Genomic DNA, 16,997 nt, shown 5'->3' on the forward strand with positions numbered 1-16,997 from the left:
AGCAGGCAGGGAATTTCAGGGATCATAAATTTAAGATTTGCCAACCAAAGATCAAGTTATAGGACTTCCAAGTCATTTGAAATCACTTTAGATCATCTGAAGTTATGAAAAGATAGCTTGGCTGCTGAGCATGAGAGGCATTTTCCTATGTTCACACACAGCCCTAGAGGATAATAAACTAGGAAATCAAATTGGAACAGAAACGATCTCTTGCCATTTCTCCAAATGATGTGTTTGTGGCAAAGACTAGGAAAAAGCAGCAGTATCATTTTAAAATCATGTAGCTAGAATCTGACCCATGTAAGGCTCCAACCACATCTTGCCTACTTCCCTCACTTTGGACACTCAGTCTAATACTTTAATAAACATACTGAAGTGTTACCATCCTGTTGTTACCGTCTTCCCAATGAAAGGAAGATATAAGCATGTATTCTGCAATCTCCCTTTCATCTTGGCACTATGGTTTTCATGGGAAAAGGAAACAAGTGATTCTGGCCTTTTCAGAGAACAATTTATCCAAAAATGCTATTTTTACTTGGTCGAATAGATTGGTTAGAGGGTAAGTAAATGGTGTGAAGAATAAATTATTTTAAAATTATAAAACATATGTATTATGAAGTAAAATGTAAAAAAATCACAACAGGTTTAAAGATGAGGTGCTTTTGTGCTTCTTTCTGTAAAATATGGGTGATTCTCAAGAAGTAACTTCAGCAAATTTCCCCCTCGCTTTCAAATTGATAGCCTACACCCATATATACACCCTTAACAGAGCCAGCCAACTGTAAGAACTTATAAGTAACTTCTTAGTGGAAACAATCAAGTTTCAAGAGCACACATAGCTAAAAAAGGTTCTGCCCACATCACTAGATTTTTCTTATGGCTATTTTAACCAGATAGTACCTATCAGCCTGTTCCCCTAAAATATCCTGTTCTTCTTTTGCTCAGTAGTTATTTTGCTTTGTTCTAGAGTTTTTAAAGTAAGCATCACTGCAACAATTCTCCCAGAAGAAACCAATGTAAAAGTTAAAATCATGAAGCATTAACTCTAGCCCTATACTTTTGCTATTTTTTCAATACCTTTTTTGCTTAATTTGCTAGAGGTGCTCCATCAATCTTACAATGGAGGCAGACAAAAAGCATTACACCTTCCAAAGTATTTAAGAAACATTTGCAGAAGATAGTGATTTTTTGTCTTTAATTAAAAAACTGAAAATATATAATCAGCATTTTACATAATACATACATTCTTAGTATCTGCAGGTACGATAAATAACAAAAGACAAAAGAAGGTGTACTATATTGCTTCCCTTTGGTAAGTCACCAATATTATCCCTTGCAGAAACATAGGATACATGTAAAAACAGACAAAACAACAAAAAGCACAAAACCATGGTCTTAAAATAACTGACCCTTACTACAAACAACAAAATATTTAGCAATAAAATAATACAGTAGATGAATTTTCAAACTGACTAAAATTTATAATACTTTATACCAGAGGGGTTAAAAGTAACAAACTGCTTTCCAAAATTAAGATCCACAGCTGTAGTTTGGGGGGGAGAGAGGACACCCTTTTTCTAGTTTTATCCTGGCTGTTTTTAACTGAACATCACATTCAAACTCTACCTCTCAGATGCCACTATAAAGAAAAACAAAATCTTTTCCTATAAAAATCTGTTTTACTTACAAGTCAGTTGTCTGACTCCCTCCACAAACACATTTTAGATGAGGCAAATTCAGCTTTCTTAAGTCAATATTTACCATCTAAACTCAGTGTCCCAGAACTTTAAAAAATTCCTTCCACTTTACAGCAAAGATACATAATATTGTGGCTCTACTGAAGCAATATATACATGTTGGAACTAAAGATTAGAAAAGCAGAAGGGTCCATTCAACACATAGCTGCTTATATCTAAATATGTACAAGTATGTATGTTTTCACAGTTAAGTTTTAGGGGGAAAAAATACATTTTATATGTTCAGAAATATTTCTACTGTAGTCTATAAATAATATTTTAAAAATCCAACTGATCAAAATGCAGTACAAGAACATATCAAATTAAATAAATCTTCTAAACCTTGAAAAACAGATACTTGAAGTCAGTAAAGCTTGAGGTTTACATAAGCGTGCTCTGTCAGTCCCTACCACTCGTATTTAGAGTCCTCTAAATACGATAGGAGAGAAACTCCAACACTTTGGAAGGAATCGGCAGCTTCTGGACTTCTTGGGTGGGCATCACTCTCCGGATTGACATGCGACATAAATGTTGAAGGCTAGGGATATGCCTTGGAGTGGCCCAAAAATACACACTTCCATCATGTGTCCTAAACAGAAACAAAAAAAATCACAAGCTCAGTCATCTGAGAACATGTATTTCAACATCCTACAGCTCAAACAATTATTGGCCAAGGCTGTGTATTAGAGTCACAAACTGCACATTAAAACCTAATTAAGGAGACCTAACCAATAATCATAATCTCCTCTATCACAAAGCAATAATATTATAAAGAGCCCTTATGAAAGATTTACTGACAATAAACACTGGCTGCTTTGATTATAAACCACCTGAAACTGTCTCTTAAAAACAAACAAACAAACATAAAAATAGAAAAATGGATTTACCCAGCAGCTAAAACACTGCCATCAGTAGAAAAGGCACAGCAAAGACCATTGCTCAAAGATGCAACTTGTACTGGATAATCCTCATCAATTCTCCAGAACCTCACCATTCTGGAAAGGAAATACATTGAATACATTGTCCAGTAAGTATCTAGTAGGAAATTTAATGTAAAGGCAACTTTAAAAAATGAAAAAGAAATGCCATTATGTTCTGAGTCACAAAATAGTACATTCACACACAAATCACTGCAGTAAACAATTACTGTTACTTGTTTTACAAAGTATTTTACAGTCTTGCCCTGGCCAGGTGGCTCAGTTGGTTGGAGCATCGTCTGTGCACCAAAAGATTTCAGGGTTAGATTCACAGGGCACGTACGGGAGGGAGCCCATCGATGTTTCTCTTTCTCTTCCTCCCTCTCTCCCCCCTCCCTTCCTTCCTCTCTAAAATCAATAAACATATCCTCAGGTGAGGATAAATTTTTAAAAAGTTATTTTATAGTCTATACCAAGTGGTACTCTGGACCACTTAACTCACACTTAAGAGACTATAATGCATGTCTGTCTTCCCTTTCCAGTTCAGACCCACAATGCTCACAGTCCAAACCTTTCTCCTTTTTCTTACATTTAAAACCCAATACCTGATCTGTTTTACCATCATTCCAAGACATTTTATAAAGCCTTTTCACCTAAGTAGAATGTGTCTAGGAACAGTAGAAAACTGACATTCAGAATTTATCTGAGCAAACAGGAGAAAACAATGATTACTGGCAAATAAAAAAGAATTCTCCCTGTACATTTGCTAACATTCTGGAAAGATGATAATGAGTTGCCTTCTGAATTAATGTGACCAAATTTCTAAATGCTCTATCCATGCACATTATATAATAAAAGCATGAGAGAATGAATAGCTACAACTAGTTTCTGATTCTTACCAATAAACATCTCATTCATGTGACCTTTCATTTTATAGTCTCAATTGCAGTGGATACAAATTACTCTTTTTACCATTTATTTCACTTTGACAATGTCCTTCTGCTTCAACCTTTGTAAGATAGTACTGGTAGGCTAAAAGCTAATTAAAAATCTACCCAGTTAGCCTGAACTAGTTAACAAAGAACACCGGGAGGGGGGAGGGGAACAGGAGATATGACATCTGTAATACTGTCAACAATAAAAATATATATAAAAAAACATGCCCAGCTGGGCATGGCTCAGCGGTTGAGCGTCAACCTAGGATCCAGGTGATCAGAGTTCGATTCCGGGTCAGGGCACATGCCCGGGTTGTGGGTTCGATCAATGACTCTCTCATCATTGATGTTTCTATCTCTCTCTCTCTCCTCTCTCTGAAATCAATATATATTTAAAATATATGTGTATATATATATATAAAAAAACAAATAAATAAAAACAACATCAACAAAAGAAACATAGGGAAAGGCATACACGGATACTGTTCAGGTCAATATTCTTTAAGAAACATCATCTCCCAGGATCTTGTCCAGGGAAAAAGGCACTAAAACCCAAACTGCAGAAAGGCTTTTTTAAAATTTAGCCTTAAGAATGTTTTCATTAAGTAGGAAGATGAAAGAAAACATTTAAAAGACAATAATAAGTAGGTCAAGTATAATTCACACACTTACTTATCATCAGCAAGGCTTGCAATATGCAGTCCGTCATGACTAAAAGATACAGATCGTACCCATCGGTCATTTGCCCCTCCAGCAAAAATTGGAGTAGGTGGGGGAAACAGGTGCCTGAGGTCAAAACACATGTTTCAGTGGAGATGAGAGTCACTTCAAGAAATAAAACTACCCAGGTACTAAGTACATCTGTCTTTGAGTAATGTTTAAAGTGGCCTTAGTGTAACACAACTAAGACGACTTCAGAAGAGCTGATATATCCAAATTAAATGAAAGGGACCTGAGAAGAATTACTAATCTCCTTTTAAGAATGTGGTTTAAGGCACTAAGATTAAGTTCAACTTTAAACTATTTTTTCCAACATGAAACTCTAAATATAATTACTTCTACAGAGTCATGTCCATTAAATAACAAAATCTGTATTAAGAGAGCCAAATTTAATTTTAGAATTTATATTTAAAGCTTTGCATTACTCAAGGGCCTAAATAATAACAAAATTTAAAATTCCAACAGACTGCAATTTTAGGTTTCACATGTTAGTGATTCTAATCATTCATGTAATTTCTTAAAAGTTATGCTGATAGCCAGAGACAAATTACAGGCTAAAATAATTCATGCTGTACCCACCCTAATTCCATAAGAATGTCTCCAGTATGTGGATCCCAGATATACACTCGAGTATCATAAGATGCAGTAGCCAATAATGCTCCATCAGGAGAAAAGTCACAAGCTACGACATCATGGTGATGTCCTTCTAGTTTCCGTATCATAGTATACTTATCCATATCCCAAAGGAAAACCTGCAATAAAAATGCAAATGTTATAGCTTCATTCAGACACACAGAGGGCAAAATGGCACATCTTAAACTAAAACTGCTAAATTTAATTCAGATTATATTAAATTAAACATCATAAATTATGAATAATTAAAAGAATATGCTCAGTGTCATAGTCAGATTAAAATCAGTCTTTAAGTTAATTAAAGTAGACATGCAAATACTATTTCAAATGTTTCTGTTAAATGTTAATTAAAAAATAGGCCTAAACATAAAAAAGGCAGGGCAATTTAACCACAAAGTTATACTGAAATCCATTTACTCCAAAAACTAATTAATTGAAATATACAAAAATAAATAGGGTTAAGTACTACAAACCCCCTTTTTTTCTTCCAGAAACTACCAAATTTTAAAAAAATATACAGACAGAAAATGTAAGGTTAACAAATTGTTACTCCATTGGCATCTCCCTTTGAGATAATCACTTGTTTACAAAAGGCTTGGATCACCAACGTGAGCCTAGGAAGAGAAACAGATACTGCAAGCAAAGAGAATTTTCACAGCCAAATGAAATTTCTTTGGCAAACAACAACGATGTTAAAACCACATTACAATATAAAAATGCTAATTTACAAAAATAATACAATTAACAACATTTCTGTGAATCAAGATTTGCTTATCTTATTTTTCCCAAACGGACCACACAATCATTAGTCATTTTAAGTATAAAACATTTAAATTACTTTAGTACAAGTTCACATAGAGTTTTAGATTCTAAAATCAGTAGACTGTGCAGAATAGCTATAAATAGGACTCTAATGTTTACTGCATGTTATGCTAAATGTGAGGTTGGAAATTTAACAACCCTAGTAAGACAATCTCTCTTCCTCTTGGGATAAAGCAATCCTTTTGGCTACATTTTTTTTCTGCACAGACACAATATATTACTTCCAAAGGAAAAAAAACCACAAATTTTAAATTGGATCAGACTTAAGGTAACTCTACCATCTCAAAGAATTCCAAAAAATAGTACAGAGAAACCATCTGAAAGCCAATTACATTACATTAAATTGGTTTCACATGTCAGACTCCCAATTCCATCAGACTGGAAGATCAATTTACTTTGAGGAGTCAGTGGGTTTCACTGGGGGGAAATTATTTTAAAAAAGAAAAAAAGAAAGAAAGAAAAGCAGAAAGTGGACATCGACCAGCACCTGTGTACGTACAGTACACCTTGCAGCCGAATGCAAGGTTACTTCATCCTATGGTAAAGGTCGCCCCCAGCCCGGTAGCCAGAGATGCCACTCTTTCTGCCCAGCTAACACCATTGTGCGCCTGTGTGCGAGTGGTGCCAGCATAACCTCAATCACACCAATATTGCTGCCACCACCTGTGACAGGGAAAGCAAGAAGCATATGGAAAACACACAGCCTAAAATAGCAATGTCAACATCTAGCTTTGTTGTTCTTAAGATTTTTAAAGAACTAAACTAAGTATTTTTTTCTAAACTTCCAACATCTGCAACTATTATTTTAACATACTTCTTGGACCCATAAAATGCATTTTAACCAGCCTCCCACCCCCATTATCTCAAGGTGTATGTGATCACCACATATTTGGACTTCAGCCATTTTCATAAATATCTGAAACTAAAAAAATCTCTAACTATACTAACACAGAGCTGGTAGACAACTGAAGAGTTCAGCGATAAGCATAACCCTCTTAAGAGTTACTTTATACTTAATCTGTCTAAAGGTATGCTATGCCTGGTGGTATAAGACAGACCATATCAAATTTCTTCTATAATACACCCTAGGACATATATGAGCACTATTTTCACTCTTATTAGATTTTTAAGTTACTTTTTTTCAGTTAAATGTCCAGGAGCAGCTGGGACTCAAACTTTTTAAACAGCAAACTGGACAAAAAAATAGAACAACAGAGAAGAAAATTATTAGCAAGGGAATGTCTTAACATTTGGACTATCTTCTATAGCACATAAACTTTCCTAAATCTTAGAAAACTAAATTGACAAACCCTTTATTTTATGAATAGTATCTCTAACTAAAAGCAATAGAATTTCTCACTTCACAATCAATAAGTATATTTAATTTCCCTCATGCAAATTCTCCCCATCACAAAATAAAACATTTAAGATATTCATGACACCGAGCAGACTTGATATGTTACTTAGATTTAAAAGTGATTATGCACACATTATTAAAATCCAAATCACAACTAACGTATGAGAACTTTGACACATACTGCTTTACTGGCTCCCACTGAGCACAGCATGGAAGAGTCAGGAGAGAATGCACAGCTGTACACCCAGTTCTGATGGCCCCTCAATACTTTCATCATGTTTCCTGAACAAAAAGAAATACCTGTGTTAATCCTAGAATCCAGTTCAAATGAGTATCATTCAAAAATGGCAGAATTATAGAATCATAAACTTCTACAGTGGCAGGGATTTACCTAAAATGTGTTGGCAATATACACCGGTTACTCATTTTTGTAACTAAAATTTTATTGGAATACAATCATCCCAATTTGTTTATGTTGTGCTCCAATGGCAGAAGAAACTAACTATGGCAGAGTTAGCATGGTCCATAAGCCTAACATTTGGCATCTGGCCCTTTAAGAAAAAGTCTGCTTACCCTTCATTTATAGAAAATAGACTTCTTTTGGTCTAATTCCTTTATTTTACAAATGAAGGAACTGAAACATGGCAAGGATGAAATTTAATGAACATCTTCAAAATGCCTTTTCACCCTTTTTTCTTTTTGAGACCCTAACACTCTACTCCAAATTCCCTGTACATTATACCCAAAGCACACAATTATGGCTAAGTATATTTTAACTCTTAGTTCTACAAATATTTACAGAATACCTCTACATGCCAGGCAGTGAAGGTACAGCTGTGAATAAGACACAGTCCCTGCTCTCTTGGAGCTTACATTTTACTGAGTCTACATTCTTAAAACATGCACATAACGAAAAATATGTTGAGGAAGCAAGCACTATGTGATATGCAAAAGAATATAAAAAATCACCAAACTGCCCAGCCGGGTGTGGCTCAGCAGTTGAGCATTGACCTAGGATCCAGGAGATCGAGGTTCGATTCCTGGTCAGGGCACATGCCTGGGTTGCAGGTTGCAGCCCATCAATGACTCTCGCATCATTGATGTTTCTCTCTCTCTCCCTCTCTCTCTCTCTCTCCCCCTTCCTCTCTCTGAAATCAATAAAGATGACTTTAAAAAAAAAAAAATAACCAAACTATTTTAACAACTGGGCTCCCTTAGCCCTTCAACAGCTGAGAAATCACAAAATTGATTAAATGCAAAGGAAGCACCTCATGATTTGGTATTATTTTATTAGGCAATGGTTACTACCCATCAACTGGAACAAGTTTCCAAATCTGAGGGCTTTTGCTTCCTACTACACAATTTAAGCTACCTAAGCAAGCCTGTTACCTTCCAGCTTGAGGCTATTAGAGAATTAGCAGATCTTACTTAAATACAAGGTTTTAGTTAAAACTATAAACTCATTAGAGGCTAAGAAGAGGGGAGAGATACGCTCTATGGTCCTCTCAAACAAGGACGATTCTCCAAAACTTTATTAATAAGCATTACAATATCAAGGTTTCAGAAAAATCTGAGTACTTGCACTGACATATCTTTTATTATATTGAAGGGCAAATCTTTTACTTTTTATAATTTCTTAACCTATCCAATGTAATATTATGCTTATTAGCATTTACATGTTATAAATTCTGGTGTACAAATCACATTTAAATCTAAATTTTATTAGATCACTAAGTTATATCTGTTTGCTTATTCAAGGTCTACTTAAATTTTCACTAAGCAAATGAAGGAAATTAATAACCCTCCCTAAGATAAGGAAATAAACCAACACAAACCAGTTCATATAAAACCCTAAAACTGACCTAGATTTTATCCTCAAATAGTTGGTAGAGATCTGTGTGGTTAGTTTCTGTGTGAATAATTAGATTGTTTACTTAGAGTAACTGCTGGCTCCTATTCTGGGTCACATTTATGGTTTTATCTATATAGGGAAAGGGACCAAAGAACTAAGTAGAGAAAAGGAAACGGATCATACGACACTTTTAAAGTCAAATGCCCCAACCTGGCTGGGCGAAGCTCAGCCGTTGAGCGTCGACCTAGGATCCAGGCGATCAGGGTTTGATTCCTGGTCAGGGCACATGCCTGGGTTGCAGGCTCGATCCCCAGTTGGGCGCCTGCAGGAGGCAGCCGAACAATGACTCTCTCATCATTGATGTTTCTCTCTCTTTCTCTCTCTCCCCCCCTCTCCTTTCCTCTCTCTGAAATCAATAAAGATATATTATTTAAAAAAAAAAAAAAAGTCAAATGCCCCAGATAAACCCAATACCTTTCAGTAGTAATATCAACAAACTAATTCTTTTTCATAGCCTGGAAAAAAAAAGACATACCATCATCTTTCAGGTCCCACACTCTCAGAGTTTTGTCTCTTGAAGCTGACACTAGGATCAAGCTCCCATCTGGAGCAAAAGTTAAATCTCTGACCACTTCAGTATGATCTACCAAGTTAAGGAGGAGTTTTCCTAAATGCAATAGAAAGGAAAAAAATAAGACAATGTTAATGATTTTTATCAGCTTCTATTTTATAAATAGTGTTCCTCACCACTTAAAAAATATTTGGGCACCTCTGTAGCTTACCAATTGTAAAATAACTTATTTATTAGTGTTATTACGATTACTTTTTAAAAATTTTTAAATCCTTCAAACTTTTGAGTACATACTATCAGCCAGAAACTGTTTTAGGTAGTGAACAACACATTTATTTTTAATTGCCCAAAGAATGTGACTTCTAATCCTATCTAGTTAAACTTTAGATAAAATGCCACTAAAACCTTCCAAAGGGTTAGATGATTGTTAAAAACCAGATCTGCCTTGAAGCCTGTAAGCTATCAATCACTGAAAACTATCTAAGAAACCACCTGCTATTTGAGTCATAAATTACTAGTTATAAGTGATAATTAACTAAGCATTCCTTAGATATGCCCTTCCTGCTATAATATTTTCTGAAGAGTGACCAAGCAGTGTGAACTCTGTTTTCCTAAATTAAAGCCACAGTTGAAGATGCTATTAGGTCAACTAAAAAAGACACATTGTACCAATTCTTGCTTTTCAGTAAGTTAAAATCCTCAAGTCACATGTTCTACTGCCTATGAGCAACACCCTGCATCATAAAATAATCAAGTTCGCTTTTAAAATTATGAATCCATACCTGTATATACATCCCATATTTTGATACGCCCATTGCTTAACCCTGTGGCAAGCAGTAGCTGATCTTGTCCAAATTTGAATCGATGCCATTCTATATTTACACAGCGACTCTGTTTTTCTGGAACTGAAGATCCAAAAGCAAGACTCCAGACTATATCACCACAGTCTATAATATGTTCACGAGGCTTATTTTTCTGAGCACCATCACTATTTTGTCTTGACAATCTCAAACTGCTTGAATTAGTGATATTCTTTGTGCCATGCAAGAGACTGGGGGGGGGGTGAGAGATTGAAATCTAGTTATTATTTACTCAGGACTCCTGTAGATATGAAATGATGTTTGTTAAAACAACGTCAATATTATTATAGTGATACTAAATAACAATAGAATCCTATAAATGGGAAGGGAAAAAGTTGATATTAGCTATGAGGACACGACCAAATAAATTCTCAGTAGCTGAAAAAGAGAGGGAGTTCAACAATAAAATAATTTATAATTTATTTGTTTCATATTTTTCTTCAAAACTACTATATCAGTTAGGACTCCTTTAATCTAAAGCAAGTATAAACAAGCAAAAACAAAGCAAAACAAAAACCTTGAGAAGCTAAGACATTGTGAAGCCAACATCAGGAAATTTCCCTAAAAAAACCCCACCATAATAATCAGTAGTTTCCCATACTTTCTAGACCTAAAGTAATATGTAATAAGGACATTAATAAATATAACCAAGAAAGTTGACTAGACACAAAAAGTAGGGAAAGATTAAATTTAGTCTATGATATATTTTAGAAAAACTTTCAACAAATATCCAAACTCAATTCAACTCAAACAGGGGATAGTAATCACATGATCTATGCACCTCTGTTATCTAATAAAATGTTGTGAAATCAAAAAGCATCACACAACAAAAGTCAACCTGGCCTGGCACAACACAATATATACTTCATCAAGGCACAATTAATCTGCCTTTTAATACACATAACCATTTATTACAAACACAAAAGTATCTGAGAAAGTGTTATATAACATATAAAGCCAGATAATTCTTCCCACAAATTTTCCAATACACTCAGCTTATGATAAAACACATTTACAACAGTCTACAAAGGAAAAACTTAAATATTAAAATCTTTTTATTACTCCACACAGTGAAAACAGGAAATTCTACAAACAGATACAAAATACGGAAAAGAAAAGTGTCTTACAAGTTCTTAAGGCACTGGGACCACGGAACAAGCTTTACGGTACAATATCCTTGGGACCAAGCGAAGTACGAACCATCTGGAGCAAAAGCAACAGTCCAATTTTCACGACCACATTTCTTGTCAAAAGGAGCTGCTAGAGCCAAAAGTTCACCTATAGTACGTGATCTCACTAAAAAGAAAAAGAAAAATACAGGATATCATATATAACCAGCAATGAATTTGAGACTTACTTTGGAGTAATATGGAGTAAATACTCAACTCCATTGAGTCATTGAGTATTTTTTCCCCCTTTTCTATAAGAACAAGATATAATGAGTTCTACTTTCCACCCTTTCAGGGGACATATCTGGTGTGAAGACCCCTTAATGATAACACCTTCAAGTTTTGGCGAAGTTTTCAGTTTCCTAAAATTTTCCAAAGCAAGAAAGTTTCAATAAAAAAACTGGTTAAGTAATAATACTGTAACGATCAATCAGGACTATCCATTACTGAAGTCCTGACTTGCACTGCCTTATGTTTTCATCAAATTACTAACATTAAAATACAAGAGACTAAAGTTACTTCGCAAGAAAAGTATTTTCCAAAAAGCCTACAGCTTTCAAAAACCATAAACTATTATAAAATACAAAACTACATCATTAGTCAAAGAAAAGCACTATAAAATGGTCTATTCTTGCTTATCTTTTTCAGGGCCAGGTCACAAAAATCACAAACCCTCAGAACTAGAAGGGACTTACAAGATTATTTAGTCCAACCTCTCAACCAGTGCTTTAAATGCATAACATTTATGCTTCTTCAAAAGTGGTCCATAAGCATCTTCCTAATGGGCTACAAAATGACCCCAAAATGGAAATAATTATTTTGGTTTTAGAAGGACAAAAAAAAAAAAGGGCAATCCCATACATTTTTCATTTAATTAAGAGTACTTAACTTTAACATTCGTAATAAAAGCTGGCATATTAACACAGTGTAGAGAATTTTTTTCTGTGTTTAACAAGCACGATCAACAAGCTTCTTCTGTACATGTGTGCATGCATACTTAGCTGGAATTTCCTCAATTTTGGGAAAGGATCCTCATTAGTGTTTCACCAATGCTGCCTTGGGTTGGTCTTACTTTCAATTTTGTTGTTCTTCCTTCTTAGTTGTAAGTTTTTGTCGTTTAGTTTCTCTATTATCTATTTTGTAGTCAATTGTCTGGTTATCTCTACAGTGTATTTTTATGTATTTGGTTTAAACTTTCCAAAAACTAAACAATATATTCTATGTACTGCAGTTCAAGTAAGAACCACTTATACTCCTATTGCAAGGGCAGATATATACTCATTCAGTGACACTTCCAGTCTCAATGTGTGCTCCACCAACAGCTAGTATAGCATCTGTCATATGATAGGGGCTTGGTAAATATTTACTGAATGAATATGAAAGCCCACGTATAAGCTCTCAAGTGATTTAAATATTTCATTGACCAATTCTTTGATATATTAAAGAATAGGCTATGGTTTAAAAAGTAAACAAAACTGAGGCCTATTTTTCTATGATATTCATAAATGTGAATACCTAATAAGGCTCATTCTAATTTGGTGCAGCTGAGATTATCAGAAACTTTCCTTTTGATGACTCAAAATCTTCCTCCTTGCCACTCCACCCACTCAGTCCCGATTCTGACATAAGCCTAATCCTGCTCTCACATGACATTAATATGTCGAAGACGGCTATGACATCATCAACTAAATATTTTCACCAGGCTAAAATCTCCAATCCTTTTAGTCATTCCTTAGAATCTTCATCTTCACCGTACTTTTCTGGGTAAACTCCAGTTACTAATGGCCCTCATAAAAGTGGCACCCATAACTAAACACAATACTTCAGAGGTGGCTTAATGAAAGCAGCAAAACCCCCCACCTACCGCCAACTCACTTATACTCAATACAGCATAAGGTGACATTAACTTCATTAATAATGGCTTTCTTAATACAAAATTTACAAACCAGTAACCCCCATATGCCTGCAGAATTTGCAACTCCTGCCTAAATCTTTTTTTTTCTTTTTTAACTTAGGTTTCTGTTTAACCACATCTATCTTTTAAATCTGTAAATTTTAGGAGAAAAAAATAAAAGTTCACAAAAAAGGAAGCAAGTTTTAAAATTCAACTGAAAAATGCAAGCATTCTCTTAAAAAGGGAAAGCCCCTAGTTAAACTACTTATGTGATTTCTATCTTAAAAAATAGAGGACTGGCCCTTGCATTCAACTTCAAAAACACCTGGTAAATTAGACTAGCACTCACCTTTCCTTCAGCAAGACTAACTTTCCCACAGAAAACTCATTTTTTGGTCTGTATTTTAGGATCACTCTGTATTTCCTTTCAGGATCCAAAATACTTTTAATAACAAGGCAGGGTTTTTTTCCTTCTTTTACCTTGGCCACAATCACAAAATTCCTTTTATGTAAAGGGTGGTAATAAATTAGCAACTAAAAAACTGTTTCAAAAAAAAACCAAAGACCATGAAATAATAAGCTAATTTATTCCTGAATATAAATTCAAGAAATGGTGCCACTATAAACCCCCCCAAAAAACTTGCCAAATACTGTTACAAGTATTGTATTAATACTTACCTTGTGTTTCTTTGTTAACAGGTAGATCAAATGACCTTTGCAGTTTAATCAAATGGATTTAAGCTCTCATTTATTTAAATACTTACTGGTACAATGTTATAAACTAGCACAAGGTTTATAATGAAGCACTTCGAGAAAAAATTTTTTATAAGTTAAACCTTTATTGCATTACCTGCAACTGCTTAATGTTGGTATCCTAAGAAATGTATGATTTAGACCTTGTACAAGGGAAAAGCTGCCTTGGACATAAGATACAACTCTCCATTGCTAATGGTATCTGTACATTAGTAACACATCATCTGAGTCACTGCTGAACCAAGAAAACCAGATTTAGCTCCTTCTTCACATTCCTCCCTTCAATTTCACAACCAGAAAGGGAGGATCTTTGATAGCGCCTTGAGAAAGAGGGCAGTCACTCCCTGTCACGTAGATTTCTTTAATCATTCACGGAATCTTGTCTCCCCTCTTTCAGTAGCACTAGAGAACCAAAATAGGCATAATTCATATCCAAGAAAGGGGGGAAAGTCCTTACTGATAGACACAAAGCTACACAGAGATACTAGTGTTTAACTTTGTATCCAAATGATACTTAAAAAAAAAAAAAGTTAGAAAAGGTCAAAGTATGTTTATATTGGCACTTCGCTAGTAACTTCATTTTATATCCAGGAACTAACACTGAGACCTAAATCTGCAAAAAAAATTTAAATTTTTAAGTTTTCAAAATGGTTCATCAAGGCAAAGTAAAAATACAGATTAAAGAAAGGCAGATCGCTCGTCTGTAATATGTAAAAGGAAAAAAAACCCAATGGACTGAGAATAAGAACTTCTGAGTTCTATGAGTCATTTAAATCAAGGTTTAAGTCCCCTCTTAAACTACCATTCAACCTTACCCTTAAAAGAACTAAAGTCCAGAATTCTGTCTCTAAATACAAAAAATTTACCCACATACAGGATAGAGGGCGTTTGGGCTACTTCAGCTTCTCCTTTTCTCTACAAACACCTCTCCCTCCATGTATTTAAAGAACAAGAAAATGCAAAGGCTCCTCACTGAGTAGCCACCTTTCAATTTTCATTTAATTAACACAGTAAGTTCAGAGTTGGGTGTGGTTTTGGGGGGGGGGGAGGAGGGAGATGCTAAATCTATTTTAAGTTCTAAAATAAAAATTGTATATATTTAAGGTTTATAACATGACGACTTGATAAGTTCAATTTTTACTAACTCTATCAATGCACTGCACCCCCAACCCCCAAAAGTTGTTCCAGTTATTTTACCTTGAGAGAGGATTTAAATAATGGGAGGTGCTTCTAACTGAACCTCTGAGGTCTTGAGGCACAACCTTCAAAATCTACTGCCCTGTCTTCGTCGTGGCAGAGCTAGCCACTAAACCAGTTTTTAGACAACCTTTTCAGAGGCTGCCCTTCCGTAGTCTTTCCCTCTGTCACTCCACCCCACCACCTGCTCCTCCCTGCTCCTATGTGTCTCAAAGATAATTCTGAGCCGTCCTCCCCCGAGCCACTCCCTTTCTTAACGCCCTACCATTTTTTAAAACACTGCTTTTTCCGGGCTGCTGGCACCGCTTCGGTCGCATTTCTCCTCAAAGGGTGGCCTGGTACAGGAGGACCCCACCTTTCATTACAGCTCAAAACACTCAAGTTAACTTTTCGCATCGTCGATTGAACTGTCCCCGAGCCGTGCCCAGCACTCCCCTGTCCACTCGACGCTTTAACCGCTGAGCCAAGAAGAATCCCAGGATAACGGCTCCGCTCGGAACTCGGAGGAGGACACCGGTCCCCCCGGGGTGTATGTCCGCCCCCGGCCCCAGTCACTGGGGCCCTCGGTACTCGGCGCGCACGTCCCCCCTACACCCTGAGAGCCGTGCCCTGCCTCCTTCGGTGAATGGGTTCATCAATGGTGAACCCCTTTTCCACCTCGCAACACCCACCCGCGGGGCCGCTTCCCCCCAGTTCGTTCCAGGGCTCGGCCCCGGCTCACCCTACTCCCCTCAGACCCAAAAGGGCTTCCTCTCGACCCCCCTCCGCGGAGTCCCTGCCTCTCCAGAGCCCCCGCGCGCCCACCAGCACCCCTTGCCCGCCGTCCCATTCCTCACCGATCTCTTTCTCGTTAACCCTCGGAGGAAAGCTGGCCATCTATGGGGCACCGTCTGATTCCGGGGACGCGATGCGGGCGCAACAACAGAGAAGGGAGCGGCGAGCGCTGAGGGGCGTGACGCGGGCTCGGTCCCTCCCGGTCCCGGGGATGGAGGGGAGGGGCGGGGGCGGTCGCGGCGGCCTCTGCCGACTGCCCCGGGAAAGCTCCGGAAGGCCTCGGACCGAACTATAGAGTCAAACACAGACAATAGACCCTGGTCCCTGCCTCGCGATTACAGACCAGGACACTTCCTTCCACACGGCCGACGGCAAACGAGACACTGGAGACAAAATGGCGGGCAGCGCGGTGATATCAGGGCTGTGGGGGCGGGGTCTTGTGACGTCACAGCCAGAGGCCCCGCCTCCCGACGCTCGGGACGTGACGGCTCGGGCTCGGCGCCCCGCCCTCCCCCCGGGTGATGCGCGGGCCTGGTCGGGCGGGATCCGATGCCCGAGAGCAGGAAGCGCGGGGAAGCGGAGGCGGGGCAGAGCGGCAGCTGCAGCCCCAGCGCAGCTGAGCTGGAACCTGAGTGGGCGTTTGACTGGGTCTCGTTTTCCGGGCCCGGACCCCTAGCACCGTATTTATAAGTTGAAGCGCCTTTGAAAAGGCAAACCGAGAACTGTGTAATACATATTAGGCCGCAGTTTAAAGATTGCATGGAATTTAAACCGAACTGAAAGGAACAAAAAAGACGTTTCCGATTT

The 16,997-nt window shown here is 37.2% G+C and overlaps 1 protein-coding gene across 1 annotated transcript; it reads right to left on the reverse strand.

Moving 5' to 3' along the window:
• Positions 1 to 1,178: 1,178 nt before the first annotated feature.
• WSB1 (WD repeat and SOCS box containing 1) lies at positions 1,179 to 16,584 on the reverse strand. Its single transcript, XM_016207635.2, has 9 exons — positions 16,253 to 16,584; positions 11,531 to 11,699; positions 10,326 to 10,594; positions 9,508 to 9,639; positions 7,302 to 7,402; positions 4,888 to 5,060; positions 4,261 to 4,374; positions 2,624 to 2,731; positions 1,179 to 2,325 (listed from the first exon to the last, which is right to left on the reverse strand). The coding sequence occupies exons 1-9, from the start codon at positions 16,290 to 16,292 to the stop codon at positions 2,166 to 2,168; spliced, it is 1,266 nt and encodes a 421-aa protein (XP_016063121.2). The 5' UTR covers positions 16,293 to 16,584; the 3' UTR covers positions 1,179 to 2,165.
• Positions 16,585 to 16,997: the final 413 nt, after the last annotated feature.

This window comes from Miniopterus natalensis, chromosome 17 (genome assembly GCF_054644295.1).
Source record: "Miniopterus natalensis isolate mMinNat1 chromosome 17, mMinNat1.hap1, whole genome shotgun sequence".
NCBI lineage: Eukaryota > Metazoa > Chordata > Mammalia > Chiroptera > Miniopteridae > Miniopterus > Miniopterus natalensis.